At 39.7% G+C, this 25,589-nt stretch overlaps 1 protein-coding gene across 10 annotated transcripts in view; it reads right to left on the reverse strand.

The window, feature by feature from the left end:
- MLLT10 (MLLT10 histone lysine methyltransferase DOT1L cofactor) overlaps positions 1–25,589 on the reverse strand; it is a 101,567-nt gene that overhangs the window by 74,491 nt on the left and 1,487 nt on the right. For 8 of the 10 annotated variants that reach the window (XM_083704699.1, XM_083704703.1, XM_083704701.1 and 5 more), the window contains exons 2-5: positions 18,766–18,845; positions 17,345–17,399; positions 6,203–6,312; positions 382–485 (exon numbers count right to left, since the gene is read on the reverse strand). In XM_083704699.1, coding sequence (XP_083560825.1) covers positions 382–485; positions 6,203–6,312; positions 17,345–17,399; positions 18,766–18,845 — 349 coding nt within the window. Of the gene's footprint in view, positions 1–381; positions 486–6,202; positions 6,313–17,344; positions 17,400–18,765; positions 18,846–25,279; positions 25,416–25,589 lie in introns of all 10 variants that reach the window. The other 2 variants (XM_083704705.1, XM_083704702.1) reach the window with 1 other exon arrangement.

The following is a 25,589-nucleotide window of genomic DNA, read 5'->3' on the forward strand; positions in this document are numbered from 1 at the left end:
CATCCTACAACCTCTCAGCCTCCCTCCTGGGACACACAGAACTGCTCCCTAAAACAGGTTCTTATTTAGATGAAAGATAATCTTTCAGCCGAGTGTGTAAACATGCACTTGAAAATCTAATCAGAAAAATGTCTTAAGGTTACTGCTGTTTGTGAGTAGGGAGGACAGCAAGCCTTTTTTCTGCACTACCGCAGCACAAATTGTACAATGAGTTATAGAAATAATGGTTAAGTGAAATGTACTTACTACAACCGTGCTATAACAAGTGATTATTTTAAATGGAATCATGCCACTATGGAGCCACATCTACCAGGGCAATAAAACAATATAACTTGGAGAGAGGAAACCAGGAATGCACACAAGTGGGAATTGCTTACTTACCATGTTACATGGAAAGCCTGGCGGCATCCATGCTTGTTACAAGTCATGCAAGCGCCAGTGGCTGCTTTACTTTCTCTGCCTTGCTCATCACATATATAACATGTCTATTGGAGAAAATAAGACAGTTGTAAGAACACTATTACCTTTAAATGGACTCAAACTCAGCAGCAAAAGTAAGAGTAATACTCCTTTGTGCAACAAAGCAAATACAAAGCAAAGGCAAGACTGAACAGTGCTTCGGTTCTCAGACCTGCTAATTGAAGTCACACTCCAATATTCCAAAACAGACTGTATGTTATGCATAGTTACAGGTAGGTAGCCATGTTGGTCTGTCATAGTCAAAAAAATTCCTTCCAGTAGCACATTAGAGACCAACTAAGTTTGTTATAGGCATGAGTTTTCATGTGCATGCACACTTCTTCAGATGTTGTGTTATGCAGAATGCTTTGTGTGATTAGGTGTTCCCGATGCTACCAAGATGCAGAGCCGTAGCTACGGGGGGGGGGGGGGGCTAACCAGTTTTTTTGCCCTAGGTGAAGCCTCCAGAGGGACGCCATTGAGGCTCCTAGTCTCTCTCTATTTCTGTACACAAACACGCACAGGAGGGTGCCAAACTAATTTTCTGACCAGGGTGAAATAAAGCCTAGAAGAGTTTGGATTTGATATCCCACTTTATCACTACCCTAGGAGTCTCAAAGTGTCTAACGATCTCCTTGCCCCTCCTCCCCCACAACAAACACTCTGTGAGGTGAGTGGGGCTGAGAGACTTCAGAGAATTGCGACTAGCCCAAGGTCACCCAGCAGCTGCATGTGGAGGAATGGAGACGTGAACCCGGTTCACCAGATTACGAGTTCACTGCTCTTAACCACCACACCATGTTGGCCTAGTTTAGTCCCTGGATTATGTATAGCATCGGTAAATACAGGGCTGGCCCAAGACATTTTGCCTACGCCCCTGATGCCTGCCCCCTGCAGATATGGTACCCTACCCCCTCCCTCCGCTGTCCCTGCCACCCAACCCATCACCACAACTGTGGCTGTGGCTGCGCTGCCACCACAACAACATAGCAATGGCAAGGACACAGTGGCAAGGGGAACTGCACTGGATCCACAGCATGGAATGTGCTGGCAGCAGTACAACAGTGGGGGCGAGGAGGGGGAGGGAACAGAATCAGAATCACCTGAGGCAAATGACTTCGCTTCGCCTCATGTACAGACCACCCTTGGGTGAATACAACCTACTTCTTTATTATATGGTATGTCTCCACATTAATACACTACCCTGGAGGATGGTTCTGGCAAATAAAGCTCCTTGGTTATAAAGACTCAGAATGAATTTACTGAGGCTTCATATCATGTTAATAGCAAGGAAAGGCATTATGGGAAAGTGTTCCTGCATAGTAATCAATGACTGACATCAGGCCTCAGATGCAGTAAATAACAGTACTGTACTAAGAAAACCTGGAATAACTTTGCTACATGATAAGTGCCCTATAATTTACATTTCTTTAGATCATTGTATCATTAAGATTTTCTGATTATTTTAATTAAATTCGCTGTAGCAATGTGGAAGACCTCCAGTGGGGCCAGCAGCATACGACACACATACCCAGATGCACAACCACAAAGGAATTCTATTTAAAATATGCAAAGCTAACATTTTAATATTTTTCAATAAAACCTGTTGCTTTTGCAGGTCTAACAAAATACTTCTAAGACAACATTCTTGTGAAGTAAGATTATCTCAATTTTCCTTGGGCTGCTGGCATTAACTGTTTTGTATCAATGGCTACCCTGCAGAATTGAAACCCAGAAATGCATATCAGCAATCACAAAGCTATAATGGGGGCTGTTTCATGGCTGCCAGAGGATTTCATAAAAATGCACTCTTCTAGGCAGATTCAGTAATTCCTTTACCAGCATGGAGATTCACAATAAACCTAATTTTCAAACAAGATTTATAATATTCACAGAAAATTGTTATATTCTTAAAATAATCTCAGTCTCACAGGATGCATAGCTGGGCATTCCTAGTACTTATTAAATACAGTACAATTCTAATCCAAACAAATATTTTAACTCTTGCAATGCCTCCAGCTCTTCAGCTGAAAACTCAACAAGCTTCATGTTTGGGGACAGCAAGGGTTGTCTGCTGAAATGAGTTGGTGTCTTACTTGTGGCACTCCTGTACAGTCATACCTTGGTTCTCAAATTTAATCTGTTCTGGGAGTTCGTTCAACTCCCGAAACGGTTCAAAAACCAAGGCACCGCTTCCGATTGGCTGCAGGAGATTCCTGTAGCCAATCGGAAGCCACACTGGACATTCAGCTTCCCAAAAATGTATGCAAACCAGAACACTCACTTCTGGGTTTGTGACGACCGGGAGCCGATTTGTTCCACGACTAAGGTGTTTGACTACCAAGGTACAACTGTATTGACTGTAGGGTGAAACTTTCAAAGGCTGCTTACAAACGTATTAATAGATTCTTTGAAAGCATTGTTCAAATACTGGTGCCCTTAGCAACATACAATCTCATTTAATCATCTCATTACAATTTCATGACATGAAATGTTTCATGTAACCAGTCACTTTCCACAAGATAATGAACTTTGATACTGGCTTATTACAGTCTATCAAGTTATCTCAAAAACATTTGGAACTCTTATTCTAATCCATAACCAACTATTATTTGCTCCCTCCAATGACAGGCTCCTGTTCTACCTTACATCATATAATGCTCATATACTCATCTCTATCTTATTAGTAAACCCAAATCCATCTAACAACTTTCTACATGTAAGAATCTGGATTCTACCCGACAAGTTTACTACAGAAATCTCATGCAGATATTTGCCCATATGTGCCTGACATTCATTTTTGTTTTAGATGTGAAAGAGGACACAGAAGTCCCACCACGTTTCTTCTCTACAGGCTCTACAGTTTAGCAGCCTACTGTTTTCAGCAATGATTAAGTATTCACCAATAAATGCCCACTAGCAAAGCCTGAAGCTGCACCAAAAACAAAAACAGGACTCCAAGGGTCCCTTCACACATTATCCAAGTTAGTAATATATACCTGTTAACTACAGAAATATCATATATCCATTTTGTAAACATACATATATGACATAGGTATGGTTACAAAATGGATGTATGACATACCTGTAAATCTGCTACAGAGCATACACATGGAGAACAAGTGAGTCTCTCGTACATTAAGGGGAACAACACAGTTGCATATAAACATATATAAGCATATCCTTTCCATATTTACATACAATATGAATCGGTTTTATAAAATGCCCTTAAAATACACATATTAATGGATCTACTCTGAGTAGGCCTTAGTCAAACACATAGACAACTGTTTTTCAAATATCAGTTCACATTGCAAAATGGTTTTCTACAAATATGATAAAATCATATGTCTTTATGATCTCTTGATCAACTGCATCAACCCAATTCAGAGATGTGTAGTAGACCAAACATGCCTGACTGGATCTTATTGATGACATGTTCAGCTTTTACAACATCAAGTTCCAGTGCCAACTACCTGAACATTACAGCCACACACAGAGCAACTAATTCTTCTATTGAAGAATCACTGTCACTGGATTAGGGTGAAAACACCAGCTACATGTTGGGCAAATTGTGAGGAGCAACGACTTTAGGGTTTTTAAAACAACAACAACAACATGGTTTTGATGTATTTCATGACTAAAACACACTTACAGCAAAGATATGATGCACAGACAGAATGTACCACAATGTTTTTTTATGAATGAGAATGACAAAAATGTAATGAAATGTGGTCACTGACAGCATAACAAAAACTGAAAAAATAAATGGTGGTGAATTGTTGAGAAACCACAGAAACAAAACTAAGTCTAGAAAAGATAGTAAAATTCTGAAAATGCAAGTTAACTTGCACTAACTCAACTAAACTGGCTTTTCTATGTATAACAAACTCTTGATATTGAACTAATTTTGAAACCCCTTTAAGTTTCAAGAATGTTTTTACATACAGCCTGTAGTTCTGCCGTTCAATAAATATAAAGTTGAATTGCATCCCCAATGCCCAGTTTATGAAATTAGTATCATAAACTAGTTCTTTAAACTGGCCTATGTGGGATGACATTTTCTGTAGCCTTTGTAGCTTTGTAATACTGTGCTTGACATCTGACAAAGTTAAAAATAACCATAAGTTAAGTTAAAAAATAAAATTAAGACAAAACAGCAGATTGGGTTAACTGGTGAATGGTAACACAGGGAACAGGATTCAGGTTTCTGGAAGTCCTCCCCATGCTGTGCATCTAACAATATCCCTGCTGCATCCATCTGTCCCTAACCCCATACATTGGTCCCCCAATTGAAAATGGGAGGCTGGATAAAGAGTTAAAGATAGAGTACATACATATGACTACGGCACATCTTCCATGAACACTGTATTAATCCCCAGCTAACGTTCAAGAAAACACATGGCAGGGATCACGCTGGCTTATTCTGCCAGCCTTCCCCCCTGCTCCAAGTTCTCAATGATACTGCCTGCTGGGTATCATATATATATATATATATCCGTTTTTAAGCCGTACGTAGGTTACCAAAACCTATATACTGCTTGACTGTAATAAAACCTCTAAGCGGTTTACACACAAGGACCAGAATCCCATAATCAGTACACTCTGGTTTTGTCTACTGGGCTCTATGCATGTACAACTCCAATAATATAGGTGCCCCCCCCCCACTTACATATGATTGACTGCTGTGTAACCTCATATACACGCAGTACTAGAAAATAATTAAATAATTCAATTCACCTGGAAATGGCAAGAGAGTTGGAGCGTTCTCATGGCTAGCAAGGAGAACCTCCCAAGGGCATGAAAAGGACATCAGTGAGGGTGGAGGAAACCCTGAAGAGACCCTGAAGAGGTGTAGTGGGGCTTTGTTTACACTGCTCAGCCTCCGCACCTAACAGCTGCATGTGCGAGGTAGCACAGCAGCAGCTGCTACTTTCGTGAAAGTCCTCCAGCCTCCTGCCAGCCCCAGAACTTCAATTATAGCTGTAGATATTTTTGGATACAGTAATTTTGGTATGGATTGAAGAAAGAGCTACAGAAAGGGCATTTAAAGGGTTTTTTAGAGGGTGCTTCCTTCTTTAGCCAATTTCAATTATGTGGGGGGGGGGGGGACCAGAATGTAACCTCCACATAAGTGGGGAGTTGCCTGTACTTAACTTGTGAGTCAGCATAATCTAAATCTCACAACACACGTTCCAACTGAATTTCTACACTGGTCTATTATGTGTAAAGAACATGAGTGGGTGGGGAGCTCCTGCTGATATTTCATTCACTTTCTCAATGGCAAAACAATGTTTAACTACAGATGCTTCCCTAAAGCAAGAGAACGAGAACTGTGAACATTGTGCTATAAGAAGAAAGGGAGAGAACAACAACAAAAACAACAGTTGAGAAATTCAATTCTACTCTCAATTAGCTTTTAATAAGAACCATATCAAGGAACTGATCAACAGTAATCTGCTGCTAAATATAGTGATTACTAATAAAACAGGAAATGTCATAAACCTATTTGATCAGTTGGTGATGAAAAACATTAGATATCTAAGTAGATATTACCTCGTGCTATAAACTTCAGTAAGACGTAAATAATTTTACTCATTTTCTTTCATACAAAATGTTCTTTAAAGAAATACAAGCCCTTCAAAGCAAAATATGCTTGGTTTTTTTAATGAGATGTGAAATATATAGCATATTTTTCAAATACGAAATTATATCAAGAAAATAAGTCATAGTAGAATTATACCTTATTATAGCGATCATGAGGAACAGACTGCAACACGATAGGTTCCATTGTAGAAACATTTGCAAATTGCACCTCGGGAATGTACAGAGCACAAACCACATGAGCCCAACCTATAAAAAGTTAATTACATTTTATTCTTAATGCCTTCTGACAATACAAATAGAATAATTTCAACTATAAAAAAGAACATTTCATATGTTACATGTATTTTCAATCAAACACAATGTAAGTATCTAACACATTCCTTAGCACATCACAGCTTATAAAGATAAGATTACATATTTTCAAAGAGCTGTAAACAACTAATAGAAATAATGATTTTGCAAAAGTAGAAACAAAACACTTTTAGATTGTACCTAGTTCTTAATTCACATTGAAATTAACGGGCCTACATGCTTGAAATTGGGAAGAAAATATGCAGATAATTAAACTATAATGGTTTCTCGTCACACCTTTCCATAAGAATGAATTTTTTGCTTATTTTCTTGTTGCTTACATCTAAGACCTGACACTATTACTTTTATATCTTCCTGTGTGGTATCCTAGAATGGTATTTCAGCATAAAGCAGGATATATTTTTAGCTTTCTTTCAGTAGCTTTTGATAGTATTTCATAGACCAGTAGGGTATTTTTTTCAGACAGTTTTTTCTTTTCAATTTCCAAGGATTCTTGACCCAGATAAGAGCCTGCCTAATTTCAGGTTCTCTGTGGTTCCCAAGAGAGTCACCAATTTGTGCTTGCCAAAGAAAACAATTTAACCATGTCTGCTACTGTTTCATTGCATAAATAGCTCAGCTTGAAAATTACTTTGCTATTCAAGAGCTGCCCATATTCTGTCCTGGATTACTTTATACAGAGAATTCCCAGACAGTTTGATACACCAATTTCCCAATATGAAAAGCAGCAGAATAGCAGGAATGTTCAAAACGTAATTGCAGCCTTCCACAAGAAATTAGGTCCCAATCTTCACACACACTCTATATCTGTGTTAACGTCCAAACATGAAGAAGGAAAAAATATCACAGGGGTACACAAAGTACCTGTTAGAAATATCACATATACAACTTATCTAATCTTCATACAATGTTATATGGCTCAGCTCTACTTATTCCGTGTATACTCAGTTGCTTCAAACCATGCATAAGGTAATAGATGATGTTTTACATGGCAATGCTGTGAACAGCAAATATTACGTAAAGCTGAAACAGGTTTGCAAACATTTGGGGCCATGAAAGGAGAAATATTTGATTGTCTACAGCTCTGTGGAACCTGCTCCAGAACTATTTATAAATTTCTGCAAAACAGAAATGAATTGTGGTGTTTACAGCATACATACTACGCACTGGTATATATGCAACAAACACCCTTGCCAAAAGTCTGAATCAACCTATTCCAGCATGCAGAAATGTTAGGACACACACACCAAATTCCACAAGAGAGAATGTGTGCACAAGGGACAAGGTTAATATACTCTCAAGGTCAAACTAGACATGCCACTGTGCACGTGACTGGCCCTTGTTTACTTTGTTGTCTTTCAAAATCTTTACACCCAATGGCAGCTTTCCTCTGAAGGCAAATGGTAACCACTGGGCAAGTCCTACCTGTATTGGAACCATGAGAGGAGCAATGAATTAACCCCCCACACACACACTTATCCCCACATCAACGTTCCAATCAGGCCTCCCTCAGCAATATTTAACACAGGAAAACCAAACACACAAGTGCCAATCACGTGTACAACATTTAGTGCTGTTTCCTCCCCCCCCCCAAGCCTTTCTCTCTCTCCAAAAATGGGGAAATTGAAAGATGTTGGGCTATGACATGTGACAGGGTGGATAAAATTTGTTTCTATCCAGGCAAACCTTTGATATTTAAAAGTCCATAATAAATATGATGACAAATATGAAGAAGCATAAATGGACTGAGATAGCTCAGAAAATGAGATTGATTAAATTTCATGAAGTATTCATTGAGTCTTGGCTCTGCCTTCTCTCTGCCCCCTCCCCGCCCCCTCACAGCTCTTTTTATGGCAATGAGTGCATTATGTCTGCTTGACACTATGGAGAACAGAAGGAGACAGAGTGGTATTCAATGCTAGTCCTACTTAGATAGACCTACTGGAAGTTAAGAGACATGACTAACATAGGTCCCTAAATTTTAATGGGTCTACTCTGAGTAGGACTTAGTCAAATATAGTGTTTTCTTATTTTTACTATAATTATCATGGTTTCTCCTGTTTTTATTGTTTTTTTACATTCTCATAAACTGACAAAACGAAAGGGATGCTAGACTCCTTACAGTTCAGCAGCTTGGAGCTCCACTTGTAACAAAAAAAATGAAATGAATTAAAAATGTAAATTCAATTTGCAATGGACCAAATAAACTGTATTTTAATATACCAAACATGATAATCTAATGGCAAACCATATTATACAAAATACATGTTATGTTCCTAAAGCAACAAAGTGACATTTGATCTGTAAAAGCGGCTTTAAAAAGTTGATTTTTTTTTCAGTTGTCCACAAATTTCCACACCCCTAAAAAAAAGAGGAAAAAATATTCTACTGTGGGTTCAGAATTCCAAAAAAATTATATCTCTAGTAAGAGTTGCATCTACTGCTCCACCCAGTACTCCCTCTTGCCCCACCCAGTACTGGAATGCAACATCCAGAAGGTTTTCCATAAGATAATGTGACCTGACCCTCAGGCTGAAAAAGTCTCCACACTATTGAGATAAAGCCTTAAATGATAAATGTATTCTGGTTGGTGTGCTGTTAATAGGAGGAGGAAAAAAGAGCCCAGGATTGATACATGAAGTTACACTGAAATACCACTTTGGCTTTAGTTATTTCTGTTGCTATCTGCTGGAAACAATGTCTTTGTGCTCCTAACAACCAAAAAACTGCTGGGAAATTAATTTTGCTGTATTTCAAGTAGCTAGCTGCCCACAAGAGGTTATGCCAAACTGAAACACTGATTTATGTAGAGCAGATTATACTAAAGTGGAAGTTAGGGCTATAGCTTTCTTTGGAGTCCCAGAAAGCCACTGGTGTTCATTTTTCAGTTCCCCTTTCCACAGGAACTCATAACCTTTTATAACAGATGTTGGAACTAATGCATCCCATCTGCTTTCTGCCACTAGAAATAACGTGTTCTTCTGTTCAGGGTCCTAGAAAGTGACCTGCTGCGTTCCTGGCTAATATTGTTTATGCACACTGCTCCATTCAAACAGCTTTTTTTCATGAGCTAATCATTTTTCAGATTTCCTTTCTTCCAAACCCTTAGATACAAACCCCATGACATAACACTTGCTTTTTCAGGGAATGTTGAAAGCAGCTGGGATCTCTTTGGAGACAGAAATGTCCTCTTAACTGAGCAAGATAAGGATATTACTTCCCACCCCCCTCAAAATTTTAGCACATTTGCACCAGATAAGAAGTATCCAATATTATGTGTTAAAAAACCTTGGGTTCTGAATAGGCAACAACATTAAGTTCTAACACTACTATGTGCTTACAGTGGGCAGTTAGCACCCTCTGAATGCATGTTACTTAAGTACCTCACCAAGTATTGTGAGAATTTGCATTACACTGAAGCTCAGTGTATCTGACTGCAGACCATAATCCAGTCATCTTGCAAACAGAACTATATCCCTCACTAAGATAACAGCAGACAATTCTGAACAGTTCAGTTGACAAGGGCCTTTCAAGTATTATATGCTAGGATAATTTATAGCTTAAATGATGCCATAGGTATGGAAGTCACACTGGGTGACATCCTGATAGCTAGTAAGGCCTAAGGTGGAAGGATAATAGCTGGGGCTGAGAAGAGCCCTTCCTTGCACAGCTGGTGCACCTCTGCAGGAAGTGTTCACAGAACCTCCATCAAGAGCCACCAAGAACGTCTTGGCCACCTACAAATAACCAAAGTAGCATCTAATCGTTCTAACTGTCATAGGGATTACAGCAAACAAAAGGACTAAGAATACATTTGAAAGGTATCGTGTGCTTTTTCATAATTCATGTCTGCACCCTTATTTGGTCCCCAGTTTGCTTCTTCAGCAGACATGAAAGTCAACAACTGGAACCCAAACATAACTGATCAGAAGGAACCTCCAGAGTTAGAGATTGTTCCAAATGGCCTATTTGCTGCCTGCTCAACTACCATCCAAGCATTGTAGATGCCTCTCAGATACCTGGCTGTTGGAGGAGTCCTGCTTTACTCAACAGAAGGCATGCAAGGGCTTTCCACAGGTAGGACACAGCTTCCAATAAGCTTTTTCACATGTATTTGTTGGTTTGGAAAGACACATTTGTTCTGTCCAACAGGAGAGCAAAGGTTCTGAGAGTCAGACAGACCACTCAGAACTCTAGGAAGCTGATGCTACAAGATGTCTTACAGTGTGACCACAGCTCCTAGATGAAGAATTATTTGAAGTGCGCTTCCCACATAGGTAGGCTGGCAATGGTTACTTCTGAATATACTATGAGTAAGTCTTTGATATGTACACCTTTCCACCATAGTCCACTGGGATATTGACTTTTGAGTTCCTGGGTATTCAGATATGTGGGTTCAATCTTGATGCAATTTGATCTTGAAGATTAGCAGGAATGTCTGAAGAGCTCAGACATGTAGATAGGCCCAAGAAAGTCAGCTGAAATTAAAACCCATCATTTCCAACAGTCTGGCTAAGAGTTAAATCTCCTTTGACCAGAGATAACAGGTTTTCCCCCCTCTAAAAGAAAAGAAAAACAATTGGCTTCCAGAAAGAGTTATCAAAAACATGTGCCTCTGGGGCTTCTGTACAGTAGTCTGCACATGTTAAAAGACACAACCAGGTAGTCTTACAAACAGGAATAAAACTTGTACTCTACTATCTTCAAGTAAGTCTTATGGGTAACTAGGACCAAGGACAGGAAGAAGGAGCTGAAGACAGAACAACTGGCACTGAAGTGCAGAAGGAACAATTGCAAAGTCAACGAGGCAGTTAGTAGTCCTGCATAAAATTTATTCATGCAAGGAAATCTTAACAATACAGGCATGCGGAAATAGTGTGACCCATCTCCATGCCAAAGCATGGAGATCTACGATCTTTCTGAGGTCTTCCGATTTCTTCAATATACTGACAAAAATATAATTCACCTTAAAGAAGTAATTATCCCTCTGGAACTAGCTCGGAGTCTATTACGGTACTCTTCTCTCCAGAAAGTATTGGATAGCATTGGAATAGTGTTGCATCTTTCTTGGGTTGCCTGAGCAAGGGAAAGTAAGGAATGGTCTCTAAGTATGCTTGAAGGGGGAATAACTTTCTCTCACTGTTTGCAGAACCCACCTACAACATGGCCCTTCAACCACATATCTGAAAGTGTTAAGAAACTAAGGAGCCTTGAGTCAAGAGGAAGGGTTTCTCCCCAGGTTAGGGCTGATCAGAGTTACTCTTTGGTTTGGGAGAACTTTTGGAGTTTGGTGTTGCTTCTCTCATGGTCAGTGTTAGAAACTGAGATATGAAAGCTAGGAGCTAAATGGCACCTTAAACCTAGGTTATAGGTGCAACAAAGGAATGTCTAGGTGAACTTTTTTATAACAAGAATACAAAGCTGAAAATGAATGAACTGCTGCTAAAATATTATGTTAATTTTTCACATGGACTAGTCGTTCCCCTGCCCACCCCCCTAATATTCTTAAGAAAATCTCTTCTCCAGTCTTCAGAGAGTAGCTGGAAGTGGGGAGATAGAAAAAGGTCCTCCTTTCCTTCCACTCTGCAGTTTTAATCTGAAATCTTAGGCACAGTTCTGCACCCTGAGCTCAGAAACATCTTGCACTAATGAAATTCCCTGTCACAAAATGCGCCTAGAACAATGGGAGTTTCGAAAACTGCTCATGGTATCCCTGAGATGGATGGCAGAAACAAGAGGAATGTCTAGAACAGGAGGGTATCTTGTCCATAAAACAAAAGGAGCATAAGGCAATCACCAAATACTGGAAAATGAAAGGCAAGACCAGAGTGCGTTTCTACTATGTTGGTTTTTGGTTTCTCACTCCCTCTCTCTCATTGTTTATTTATTATTGTTATTGTTATTAATAATATCCACCCATCTGACTGAGTTGCCCCAGCCACTCTGGGTGGCTTCCAACAAATTAAAACACTAAGCACAGTAAAACATCAAACATTAAAAACTCCCTACACCTTCAGATACCTCCTAAAAGTCAGATAGTTGTTTATTTCCTTGACATCTGACAGGAAGGCATTCCACAGGGCGCGACTACCGAGAAGGCCCTCTGCATCCTTCCCTTTATGCAGCTCCTGAAGAGCACCACAGTGTCTTCCTATACAAACAGATAGATGACTTGGAATAGATGGAAGGTGCCAACTTCAAAAGAAACTACCTTCCGAATTCCTGGAAACAGAACTTATCTCAATATTGAACGCCCTTCTCTGTACAATGAATGAAAATAATTTAACAAAAACTATTTGCTTTTAGAAGACCTGCTAATTTGTTTTATCAGACCATCTTTAGTATTCTTTTTATTTATTGCTTACTATACAACACACCAGTACTTAGGTGGTGTCGAACATGCCCTACTCCCAGCTTCAATCAGGAAAGAACAGCCACAAATTAGTCCAAGTTTGAAAACAGATGATTCAACAATCAAATTAAAGTTGGGTATCTCAACACTAGCATTATGAAGCTGAGTTCAATATTAAAATCTCACATTTCAAAGTAGCATAAGGGTTATGTTGTTTATATTTATTAAGTAATTTATATCAGAATCCGGCTACAAGCAGATATAAGTACTTAATACAATATATTAGCAGTAGTCGGTGACAGCACTTGGGTAACTTAAGTTTGCATTAGTGCTTTTTCTTTTAACTTGCAGAGCCTTAATGAAATTCAGAGGGAGAAAGCTGCTGACTCAAAAGCTGGCATGTGACATTCCTTACAAGCTTAGGAGATCCCCACTCTAACCCTTAAAAAAATGACGACACTATTGCATTGTTAGTTGGCTTTCAACCAAGCAGCTGCCTTCCAGAAATCCTGTTATAAAGCTGACAAAGAATGCTGATGCACAACATTCCTGATCAGCATCCAGTTGGAACAGATTTCAATCCAATAACTGGTTCTAAATATGCTGAACTAAAAAGCTTTGTTGTGTACAGTGCAGGCTTCCAAACAAAACCGTAAAACAAGAAAGATTGCAAATACTGGGTGCTTTGTAACAGTTTAAAAGAACCAACTCCCTCACAGCTTTTTAAGTCTCTTATTGATTTATTTAAAGCACACACACACAAACACAAACAACAACTAACACCCAAATGTTTTTGCAGAGATACTGAGCTTTAAAAAATAAGTGTCTCTGGTATCCATTCTTACTCCAGGGCATTTTGCTGGAGATCAAAGATGTGCAATTTAAGAGTAGTAGAACAAGCAAAACATAAGGTCAGTTGTTTATGCAGTGATTAAGACCTCTGTGGAAATCTTGCAAGATATATATTGCCAGCTACAGCAAGAAACTGGAATTTAAATTAGTGAATCTAATACACAAACAAAAAGTATCCAGCTTCTTAGGAAGAGCAAGATGCTATTAGACAAGAAACTGATGCAGAAGGAAAAACAACTGTATAATGCAACAATGCGACAGGGCAATTTACAGTAAGTTGACATGATGAAAGCTTGGTATAGCAACAGTTAGTGATATTGTCAGTTTCAAGTGGAGTTCCAACAGAACCACCAAGATGTAGTCTTATGTGTAGCTTCTTCCAGGCCCCTCTGCCCACTGAACCTCTTGTCTTTATCTTTACTTAATGCCTCAAAATTTGAACTTTTGTTCTTCTACTGTTATTCTAAGATTATGAATGCAAGAGCTCTTTCTGTTTGCAGCAGGAATAGGAATTCAGAAAATGCTGCCAGGGTGCAGTGCAGGGTAACATTTTCCACTACCCTCTCCTTCCCCCAGCAACCCCTTTCTCATGGTGCTCCAGAATGTCACCAAATGGTGCAAACCACAATTTTGAGGAACAAAGGGGATGCAGGGGGAAATGGCAGAAAATGCCATTCCCCCCCCCCATCCTAGTGGGAGCTTCCTACCAAATGAACTCCACCCACAGGTTGTTCCCACCAGCAGAACTTTAGTTAAGATCTAATCCCAAATTATTATTATTTTCGTTCTTTTACACGCTATTCTGTTTTTAATGTAGTATAAATTCTGTTAACAGAATACAAAACTAAAAATATAACATGGTCTATGATAATTTCCTCGTTCAACGCTAAATAAGCTACATGTCATAAACACAACTTGAAACATAATATTGTAATAATGAAACAATTTTTATAATGTCTTAAAATATGAGAAAAATAGCTTTTCCCAGGGCAAGAAAAAACATGATTTTCCTGGCAAAGCCTACCCCTAATAAATACCATGCAAACCCTACCATTAAGTTGAAAGTAATCTTCATTTTAGGCAAGCATTATCCAGAAGCAACTTTTGAAAATAGTTTTAAAGGCTTTATTATTTTTATAGCATATCCTCCAGATTGTTGATAATAGGAGGCTGATATTTTTGCGTAGATAGCAATTTAATGTTCGGCAGCTCATTTATATTTATTTTTAAATTGGTGTGCTGCCAAACATGGTTCTTTGGATCCCTCGGGCTGGCTAATACCATATCATAAATATAAGAACAGTACCAATTTAAAATACAGAAACATAATACAAGGGGGTGGGGAACCTATCTGGCAGGTTCCAGAAACATTTAAGTGTGTGTGCCCTTTCTTTAAGACTTCACTCCCTCCCCTCAAAGCCTGAAGCAGGAAGGATTTCATCAACTATCTAAAAGTAAAAATTGAGCTAGTCATGTTGTAACAGGACTTTTATGACTTGAAAAAGCTCCAGTGGATGGCACTGTGCAGATAAAACAGTGGTGAAGATAGGATTTCTTCAAAGACACCACCAAAGAATCTGTGTTCAGCTGAACCTAACTTGACCTTTCCTACACCTTTCTGCACCTCATCATCCATTTCCTTCATTGTTCTAAATTGCCTTGAATATCTAGAGCACGTCTGACCAGGCCTGATGGAGTCTGCCAACATCTGGAGGTGAACTGGCTACTCCTGTTCTACAGCCATCATGTCCAATACTCAAGCCGGTTCCAGTGGGTGGTAGAAGACCAATCTTGGTCTGCCAAGGGGCCAAATTAACCCATGAAGCTATTTGCCCCAAAACATACCCACCTGTCCACCAGGCAGTGTCACTGGGTAACTTCAGCTGATGGATAGGGGACAGGGTAAAATCCTGCTGAGTACTGTGAAGCCTGTAGGCAGCAGGACTACACTCTCTGCTCACCAACTGGAGAGCAGGAAACTCGGTCTTGCTGGGATTTGCTTTGCCAGCACATTCCCTGCAGGGAATGAGCTCAGGAAGCAGACCGCTCCCCGCACTGCCACAGGAATTCCCACCTATCAGTCAACTGACATGTTGTGGCCCACCCCCCATCAAAGTTGGGCCCCAGGGGTCGGGGGAAGATAAAGATGTGGCCTATTGAGCTAAGTAGTTATCCACCCCTGAGTTAGAGCTTTGACAGGATAGTCTGCCAAGTGCACCAAAAATGCAGTTTGGAAACCAACTAGATCCATCAACCTTCAGATGAGAACAATCCTTATTAGCCTGCCACATCTGCAAGACTTGACAGATACTCCCAGAAAGTCAACTTTCCATGACAATGGAGTAGTTGCATCCCCCAAACAGCACCCTCTACCCACTAAGACAGTACCCTAATCGATACACATACTCCATGTCAGTAACCACAAGTTCATGGAAGTTAACACCTTATTCATTGTGGTAATACAACAGCAGAGACAAGGCTGAATTGAAAATTCTTGACGTATATGAGCTGCTTTTCCATACAAAGTAGCATGAAGGCAAGACCAACTTGTTTCTTTATGCATATTTTCATCTCTTACACTAGACTCCTACACAGAATAAGAGATAGCTTTGCATCAATAATAATCCATGTCCTATTTCAAGAAAATTATGCTAATGAATCATTAGGCAAATTAAAGCTAAGCTAAAGTAAGCAATGCAGACTTTTGCTTTCTTCTAATAAGCACATTTGGGGCTCTTAGCCAAAATTTAAAAATCATGTGTTACTGATTCCCTCTAAAAAGCATTATAGCAAGAAACCTGGCTTGTAAGTTAAAATGAGAGTATAAATATGTTTGTATTAGTGCCATGTTTTTATCTTTTATCCTATTTCTGCTTTTTGTAAGCCACCTCAAAAAGTCTCAAAAAGAGATGGGTCTATAAAATAAAACTTTATCATGGAACCATGGAAAAGGAAAGTAATCACCACGGAAACCCAAATTAAGCCTTCACAAAAATGAAAAAAATTAAGCACAGATAAGTTTCCATGTATTTTAATACAAACAACCTGCATTGGCTCCAAAGTCTAATTCAAAGTGCTGATGACCCTAAATGGTGTGGTCATGGATACATCTCTTCTTCTACATGAGCCTAGCCACAAGTTTAAAGACCTTCTTCAGGAGCCCTTCTCCATGTGCTCCCTCTATAATGGATGGGTGCAGGGTTGGGCAAGCTAGTGTGTGCTGTGTAGATATTGCTGGACTACAAATTTTGCCAACCCTGATCATTAGCCATGCTGGCTTGGGGAGAAGGAAACACCATTTTAAAGTCATGTGGTATCATCAAGTAGTTGCTTGTCATATTAAGTGTGCCACTTGAGTTAGCAAACCATAGCCACCGAAAGAATTAAATAACCTTCACTGTTCACTTACACTGAATTATTTTTGCATAAAATTAAAGTCTACAATTTATATACAGCCCTCTAGCATGATGCAGTGCTCTCATTCTCCATGTGTAAGAGGAAGATAAGATTTCTCATATACATGCTGCAAGAATAAATACATTTTACAGTGATGAGCACCTAAATTATTAAATATACAAACCCTGAAATACCTAAGTTTCAGAGCTCTTTAAAATAACAGAATATTTATACGTGGGGCTCCAAAAATCTTAACCACACAAGCTATGTTCCAATTTTATCAGTTTATGCAACTGAACTGCTGAAAAAGGAACAAAATCTTTAAATTACTAGAGACTTTTTTTTTTGAAAAGGTAAAAGACTTACCCCCATTATCAGTCCTCTTCAAAGCACCATCCTTATGAGGGCATAATTCGCATCTCTGCAGGAAGGCAAACAGTTATTAAAACTAAGGTACCGTTCAAATATTTTCTGTAGTTGACCCATTTCCTATTTGTCTCCTTTCTCATAAATATAGATGCTTTCCTTAAGTTAAAAAAACCTCTCTCTAACAGATATCTATGTCTTAAAACACAGCTCAGTATCCAACATTTCACATCCATGGTTTCTATTCATCTAAAGCTACTTATGAGAATGGCCATTTCTGGAGCTCAATTTCTAAATTACAGACAAGCCAAACCTCCAGAGCCTTTAAGTTCTGTATTTACAGGAACAACGACACAAATAAGACAACCATGTGTGCTTCTGCATACACACACTGCTTCAAGTGATAGTGCTAAAAGCAACACTGTTGTATCAAAACCCACAGGATAGATCTGTTCTGCATGAGCCACATAATGTTATGGCCTAAAAGAATCAATACCAACCATTATTGCAAAACTTTATGTTGAAACTGTGATGTTTAGTACAATACTAACCATATCCAGAATTCAAATTAAAGTTGGTTATCTCCACACTAGCATTATGAAGCTAAGATCAAACAACCAATATTAAATTCAATTTGAAAGTAGCAGGAGAGTTATGTCGTTTATATTTATTAAGTAATTTATATCAAAATCCAGTTATATCAAAATCCAGAACTTCAGTTCTCTATAGATACTTCTTTTTTACTTCATTGCCAATAGAGAATTATAAGAAAGCTTTATCAGTACTTGCAAAAGTATCCTCCAAGACTGGAATTAATAATACCCCAAATAAGTTCATGTGTTGAAGCTAGAGCATTGCAGGCAGACTACAGAGCCAACCTGATTTATCTCTCTTTGGTTTACAGTGTATTCTCACAGTGGGGTGGTGGGTGTCCAAAAATCAGAGAGTAAAACATTTATCAAGATAGCAGAGTACCACACTTCTGGTGGCACAGTGTTTGTGTCTGGCTTCTCTCTCTCTCTCCCCTTGTTGCAGGGAGTCAATGGGGAAGAAAATGAAGGTTAGCATTCCCTCACAAGATCCTCTGCCATCCTTTCCCCTCACCAGAAAAAGGTTGTGGTGGTGGGAAACACAACTATGAAGCATGCAGTACGGTATTTCTGCAACTGTTAGCCTCTGAGCAGCACTGAAAATCCTGCCTGGTTCTCTCTGTACTTCCATATTAAAACTAGAACATGAAAAAATCCAGGCAAAGGGAAAAAAATGAATTTCTATGGCTTCCAGCAAATATATGCCCACTGTTAACCTGAAAATGAGAAAGCTTCGCCCCCTGCTAAGAATAATACATTTTGAGCAATGCTACCAAGATAAGAACTAGATTAAAACATGCACCCAAGTATTACACACCAATTCAAACTTACCACTCTAGCTGCTCTTTCCTGAGATTCACATTTTCTACAAAACCAAGGTCCAGTGGGTACTTGTACAATTCCATAGCATGCTATTTTGGGAGAAAAGAGCCAAAAAATCATATTAAAAATACATATATTATACAGAAAAATAAGTCCTGCAATACACACATAGGTAAGTGCAAGGGTCATTCTGAGAGTACATTTGCAAACTGGAGAAACTGTTGCGGGCACCACACATACATTTCAACCAAGCACACACCATAATGTATTCTACTGGCTACCATAGAATGTTTCTTTCAAGTCTAACTTCAACAGGGGGAGAGGTGGAAGAGAGGATGTTGTGGGAGCCCTTGGTCAATGGGTAAATAAATTTTATTTCATCTGTCTAAAAATCACAGGTTAGCAGTTTATTTTAGGGTTGTGCATTGGATTCAGAAGAACCCCAAGCTAAAATTTGATGCCTCAGTAGTATTGTAAGCTTACCTAGGTAATGACAGGACCTGTGCAAGTCTGCACCAGTTAAAGCAGGGACCCTAAACCACTTAATATTGACTCAGTGATAGACATTTTAAAAATGCTGCAGACAAGTGTCTACTAAAACTGAAGATAAGCTTCTACGCTTACCACACAAGTTAAATGCCAAATTGTGAGGTGAAAGGGCAACAGGCACACTACAAAACTGAAATTTAGCTCGCCAAGCTTAGGAAAGACGTCAGTATAGAATGGGATAGCTTCTTCACAAAAGACAGGTCTAGCTTGTAATCATAAAGCAAACCCCTTTTAGTTATTCCTATGCCAAAATCCATTTTTATAAGGTGTATCCCACCTACCTGCCTGCAGGGTTCGAAATTAGCAGGGCACCAGGCACATTTTGCAACTACAGATTCTCCATTTGCAAGCACCTCAGAAAGTCTAGGTGCCATTTTTTCCGCCTGGCTGACACTTAAGGATTACTGAAATGTATGTGCTTTGAAGCCTCAAAGTATATGTTAAGGATAGACAAGGATAGAGTGTTTGGAAAACCGAAGTATAGTACCAATATTTTTATTTCAACACCAAATTAAACATGTATTAACAACTTCCTGCTAAAAATGTGATATTAACAATATGTCTCTTATGCTTATCAAAATAATAAATTAAAAGTGTTGCCGACCCCCACCCCACCCCCCGACATTCTGTTTTGGCACCCAAAACCCAGGTCTCAGAAGCCATTTGGCTCCTAGCTTTTCTATCCTAGCTTCTAACACTGCTTGCCTGTAATTTAGCAAGCATTATCCACTCTACAAGGGACGCAGGTGGTGCTGTGGGTTAAACCACAGAGCCTAGGACTTGCTGATCAGAAGGTCGGCGGTTCAAATCCCCGCAACGGGGTGAGCTCCTGTTGCTCGTCCCTGCTCCTGCCAGCCTAGCAGTTCGAAAGCACGTCAAAGTGCAAGTAGATAAATAGGTACTGCTCCGGCAGGAAGGTAAACGGTGTTTCCGTGCGCTGCTCTGGTTCGCCAGAAGCGGCTTAGTCATGCTGGCCACATGACCCAGAAGCCGTACACCGGCTCCCTCGGCCAATAAAGCGAGATGGGTGCCGCAACCCCAGAGTTGGTCACGACTGGACCTAATGATCAGGGGTCCCTTTACCTTTACTATCCACTCTACGGGGACCTAGTATGCCTACAGAATTTGTTAACTTCTGTCAAAAGTGGGGGGGGAGTGTCTCCCTTTTTTTGCCCATTAATGAATGAAGGGGAAACATGTGGACTAAGACAAACCTACAGAGCTTCTTGAACCAAGGCTGGCTGTTTCCTATAGTATCAAATCTTGTGGTCTAAATGTGCATGCAGACACACACAACATACACACACCGGATTCAGTCAAGTATGGTAAAGAAAGAAAATTATACTAATTTCAAAAGGCATTTACAGCCAAATGAGTTTATAACCAACACTTGCACAATTCTGGGTGCAATCCACATCCTATTGAAAGCAAAGACAGAACTACCATTGTTTCCAATTACACAAATTGCATTTTTTGTGTTACAAATAAAAACATTGTATAAAAACAGCCTTGCAGAGCAGACTGCCAAATTTAACAACAATATGTAGGTGTCACTATAAAAACACTATCCAAAAACATAAGGAGAGTCATTTTTACACTCAAAAGTATGTCCATTTCTAATCACTACTCTTGTTATCTAATATACCACAACAGAGGATATGTGCAGCATTATCACAGAAGAAAGAACATTAGCCCAAAGATGCAGTCTCATCTTGAACCTGAATTCTTGTTTAACAATGGCTGCACTCACACATAATAAGCCAAGAACTGCGGCTAAACAACCCATGTTGTATGTGCCCAGTTACTTCTGTTTCACTCCATGCTTCCTGCGAGTGCAAAACCCGAGAAAAGGAGAGTTAGCATTATATCCAAACCCAGGATCATTAAACCTTGGCTTAAAATTGACTTAAGTTTGGTTCAAGATACGTGGTTTACAGACCTGGCTTGTTAGGGAGAAACAACCCACGATCCCAGGTTTGGAAGTAATGCTAAGTTAACCCTTCCTAGTTTGTTTACTTGCTCATGCAAAAGGAGAAACTAAGTGACAGCAATCAGCCTGCATGCACTAGCATAAACCTCCTGCACAGTATGGTGTATAAGCCAAGGTTTTTAGCTTACAATTATATGTTAAATGTGGCCACTGAATCACTGGCACTTGAAGGCGTTCACCCTTATGTGCCTGATCTTTTCCATGACTCCTCTCTAGTTTCACACTTTGCTGGAGATAAAGCCTCCCCCAATTAGACCCAAATCTGAAGTCTAAAGTTAAATAATCCATTTGACCTTGCATACCTAAGCTCCTGTTTGTGCTTCTCAGCCTGCCATCTCTTGTGACCTGCCTCCTGGTATGCCTTTTACTCTTTCCACAGTTCCTGCTCCCAGTCCTTCTGAATAATCTACCCAGCTGTGACCTTGGCTACTATCAGTTGTGATGTTGGTTCTTCTTTTGCATGTAAGGTATAAACTGACTGCATGTAAGGGATAAACTGAGTCTCTTCTGACTCCTGAGGTCTGGTTCCTCTTTATGCTTTGTGCCTTAGACTTTTTTCATGGTTCCTGATCCCTCTCTTGTCTGGCTCTCATTCCATGGCTCCTCAAAACCTGCTGTTTGTAGACTCTGCATATCCATCCAGAGCTCTAATTCTGCAGCAACAAGCTTATCAGGTGTAAACTCAATGAAAACACCCATCCCTACAACAAAGTGCTCACCAACTGCAGCACTCTGTTCTCATTCCCATAGGCATTTGGGCCAAAAGTGTAATTTCCCCCATATTGGGAAGTGTGCCAGGGACAGTCTCTTCTGGTCTTAAATGGCCCAAGAGGAAGATGAGATATTTCAGATTCCAAGAAAGACTGCAGAAGCAGCAGGAGGGGACAAGTGAGAGAAATACAATAGAAAACACCCATGTACTGCTCCAGAGAACAAGGAAATTAAACATTTTACAGTCCTTATCATGTCTATCTACTCAGGCAATGTGAATAACCCTGCACACCTGTGCAGTCCCATCCTGATTAATGAAACTTAAGAAGTCAAATCTATGCTCAAGTACATATTATTATCCCTGACATTTATTTATATAGCACCATCAATGCACATGGCGCTTTATACAATTAAAGTGAGAAATTATGGAGCTCGAAACAGGTATATGTACTCAAAACTGCCTTCCATCAGCATTTGCCAATGCTGGTTATACCTTTTATACTTGCTCTTAAGCCTCAACAATTTGCCCTCACATAATTTATGATGAAATGCTACATATGTGCAAGTCTCTCTAAATCCATGTGTCACAGGCATGACTGAGCTTAGGAATTAATATTGCAGAGACCACTGTGCAAACAGATCAACTAGCCCAAGGCTTTATATAGTCCAGAATTCAACTGCATCATAAAGCTAAATACCCTGAATATGTGCACAAGCAGAGAGCATGTAACAAAACTAAGTTGGAACAGCGGATCATATAGAATTCTACTTGAGAATTCATTAGTGCATCAGATCGGCACTATATCTCTGGATAGCTTGAGTTATACAGCACACAGTATGATCTTATGTGTATTTACTTGGAAGTTAAATTGCATGGATTAAACTGGGTTTATTTCCAGATATGTATGCATGAGACGGGGCCTTAGATACACTTTGCAGTGTAGGCTGAAGCTCCCAACCAACCACAACTGCAGTGGCTTCTGCATCTGAATTAATAAAAATATTGGGTGTATTGGGAATGTTTTCCAAAACAGAGCCAAATAATTCTATCACCTAATTAGCCAAAGTGATTTCAGAAATTTTGGGAAATGGTGTTGTCAGCATGTCCAAAAAGATGGAATAAACCTCATGATGCCTCTAACCAGAACAAAAAAGAAAATACAGGGTCTCTCTTAATACATAAGTTGTGCAAAAGTAACTGGCTTTCTTAAAGCAAATTTCCATGCTAGCACCCCTCTCCTTTCCTTATCTAGAAGAAAATGTTTATGTCCTACTCCATTTACTCCTCAGTGTTAGGACACCATCAGACGCCATTCTTAGTCTCTGTGTCCTAGGCTGCCATTACATAAACAAAGAGGGTTAGTTACTTTAGAGGAAGGGGATACTTATTTCTGTACTGTTCACATACTTTGCATGTGTAAGTACATTCCCCACAAGGAGAACCAATTCAAATGGAATAACTATTCAGGTGAAGATTGCTCTGGTTTCCCTTTTTAAGGTGTCATCTCACGTTATTTCTGCAGCTCTACAAAAGTCTCCCACAATTTCAGATTCCTTTACTTAACATGCTGTCGCTTAAGATTGGAACACTAAAGGAATGACAGCTGTTCCTCGCTACTGTCCTGCTGCACAGTCACCTTGCTTCTAGGTCCCCTGGGGAAATAGCAGCTACTACAGGAAGAGGGGGGCCCTAAGCTGTTTCTTCTCCACGAATGTCTAGCTCCCTCTAACAGGTTTATTGGTACACATGAAATCAATAATAGAAGTTTGGGAGTGAAGTTTTCCCAGGTAAAGCTTTCCTGAAATATAAAGGAAATAGTACTTTGATTTTCCCACAGTATATTAATAGTATTTAATTTAATTTCCATAGAGAGAGCCAAGCCTTATTGCAAATAACTTTGAGGACCCTAGTGCAGTCCCAAACAATGATATAACAAAACAGACATTTGCAGCTATTTTTCAGATAATATAAATTATATGTGCATTTACTTGGGAGTAAACCCCACTGAACTAAATGGGATTTACTCTGAGAAAACATGCACAGGATCAAGCTTTCTGGTGCTTTTTCAGAATCAAATTACACACCTAGAGTGCAACTGTGATTTAAAAGCAAAACAAATACACTAATCAATATTAGTCTCACATGAGTACTTTTGTACTGTAACTCCTCCTATAAGTCTCCCTATTCCACTTTCAATTTCTTTCTTACTTCCTATTTCCCATTCTCAGACTATGTCTTAAAGATTTTGCAAACTCATAACCACATCAACAGAAGAAAAAGCTGGGTTAGCTGCATGTGTGGGAAACTGAATAAGAGCACAGATGCCACAGTCTCTCACTTTCATTAAAAACTGAGACTTACTATAAATATAGATATCAATTTCAGTTTACAGAGTACAGAGGATTCCACAAACAATATACTGTAGGGTGCACGTAAACTAAGGTTTTTCTGCAATCCAATAGTCATGCTGAAAGGGGATGGGGCACATCTGCACCACTTTGTAATAGGTCACCATCTGCGGCCCATTTCCTGGTTGCTCACATGAAATCTCATACCTCTAAACACGCATAAGCTTTTGTGAAATGAGAGGGGAGCTGAAGTTTCACATTGCCCCTTGACTTGGACAATGTCCCATCCCTCCTCTTTCTCTAGCACATGCATCTATTCACCTAGACACCTTGACCCCTTTTTCAATGCACTGAATCAAACACATAGGTACACAGTTGCAATTCTAAAGATTTGGCATTTGCTGTAACAAATAATAGTAAGCCCAGACATGAAATTCTAGAAAAAGTACATGCATGCACACTGGAAACATAAAAAGATTAGTTCCAAGGTGTCACCCTTCGGGTGGAAGAGAATTCCTGAAGATTTTCATGATAGACAAGTTCACATGAAGGAATGACAGTTTATTCCATTCTCCAGTGCTCCTTCTAACTAGTCACAAACTATGTAGCCCTGCAGCCACCTCTCACAAATAGGATTAAAAAACAATCTGGATCAGCTGGATCTTTTGTACTATCATGCATGTACTCGCATACTCTAAGTTACGACCGCAACAGTAACATATTCCAGACGTAAAGGAAACTCATACAGCTCATCAGAGACAAGCAGAGACACACTGTGCTCATTATAGCAAGCAAAACAGCAACACAGCCACTCAGCTGGGCACCAGCCAACTGCTCTCCCTCCACTAATCCAAACAAATCTACCATCAAAGGATAAGTCAGTAAACGGTGCCCCTTTCCTCCCCTCCCCCAACACTCTCCTACCACAAACAGGAAGTCTCCTCATCCAGCAGACACCATCCAGCCAAAGGACGCTCCGGCAGAGGCAGTCGGGAGGAAAGGGGCAGTCACATGACAGCTAACTCTCTCCCTTTGACAAACACGTTTTCTGGCTTCTTACCTAGGTTTAGGAGACAGGAGGAGGAGCAAGACTTTTCGAGGACGTGCCAAAAAGTGCAAAGGGATATCGACGTAGCAGGCAGGGGCAATTTTGCTAAAAGCAAAAAAGCGCACGTTGCCCATACTCTCTTAAGCTCACGTCGAAGTGTTTTGATACTGCTCGGTACCTTTCCCT

This window comes from Podarcis gaigeae, assembly GCF_964106915.1.
Source record: "Podarcis gaigeae genome assembly, chromosome: 12".
In the NCBI taxonomy this organism is placed as follows: Eukaryota; Metazoa; Chordata; class Lepidosauria; order Squamata; family Lacertidae; genus Podarcis; species Podarcis gaigeae.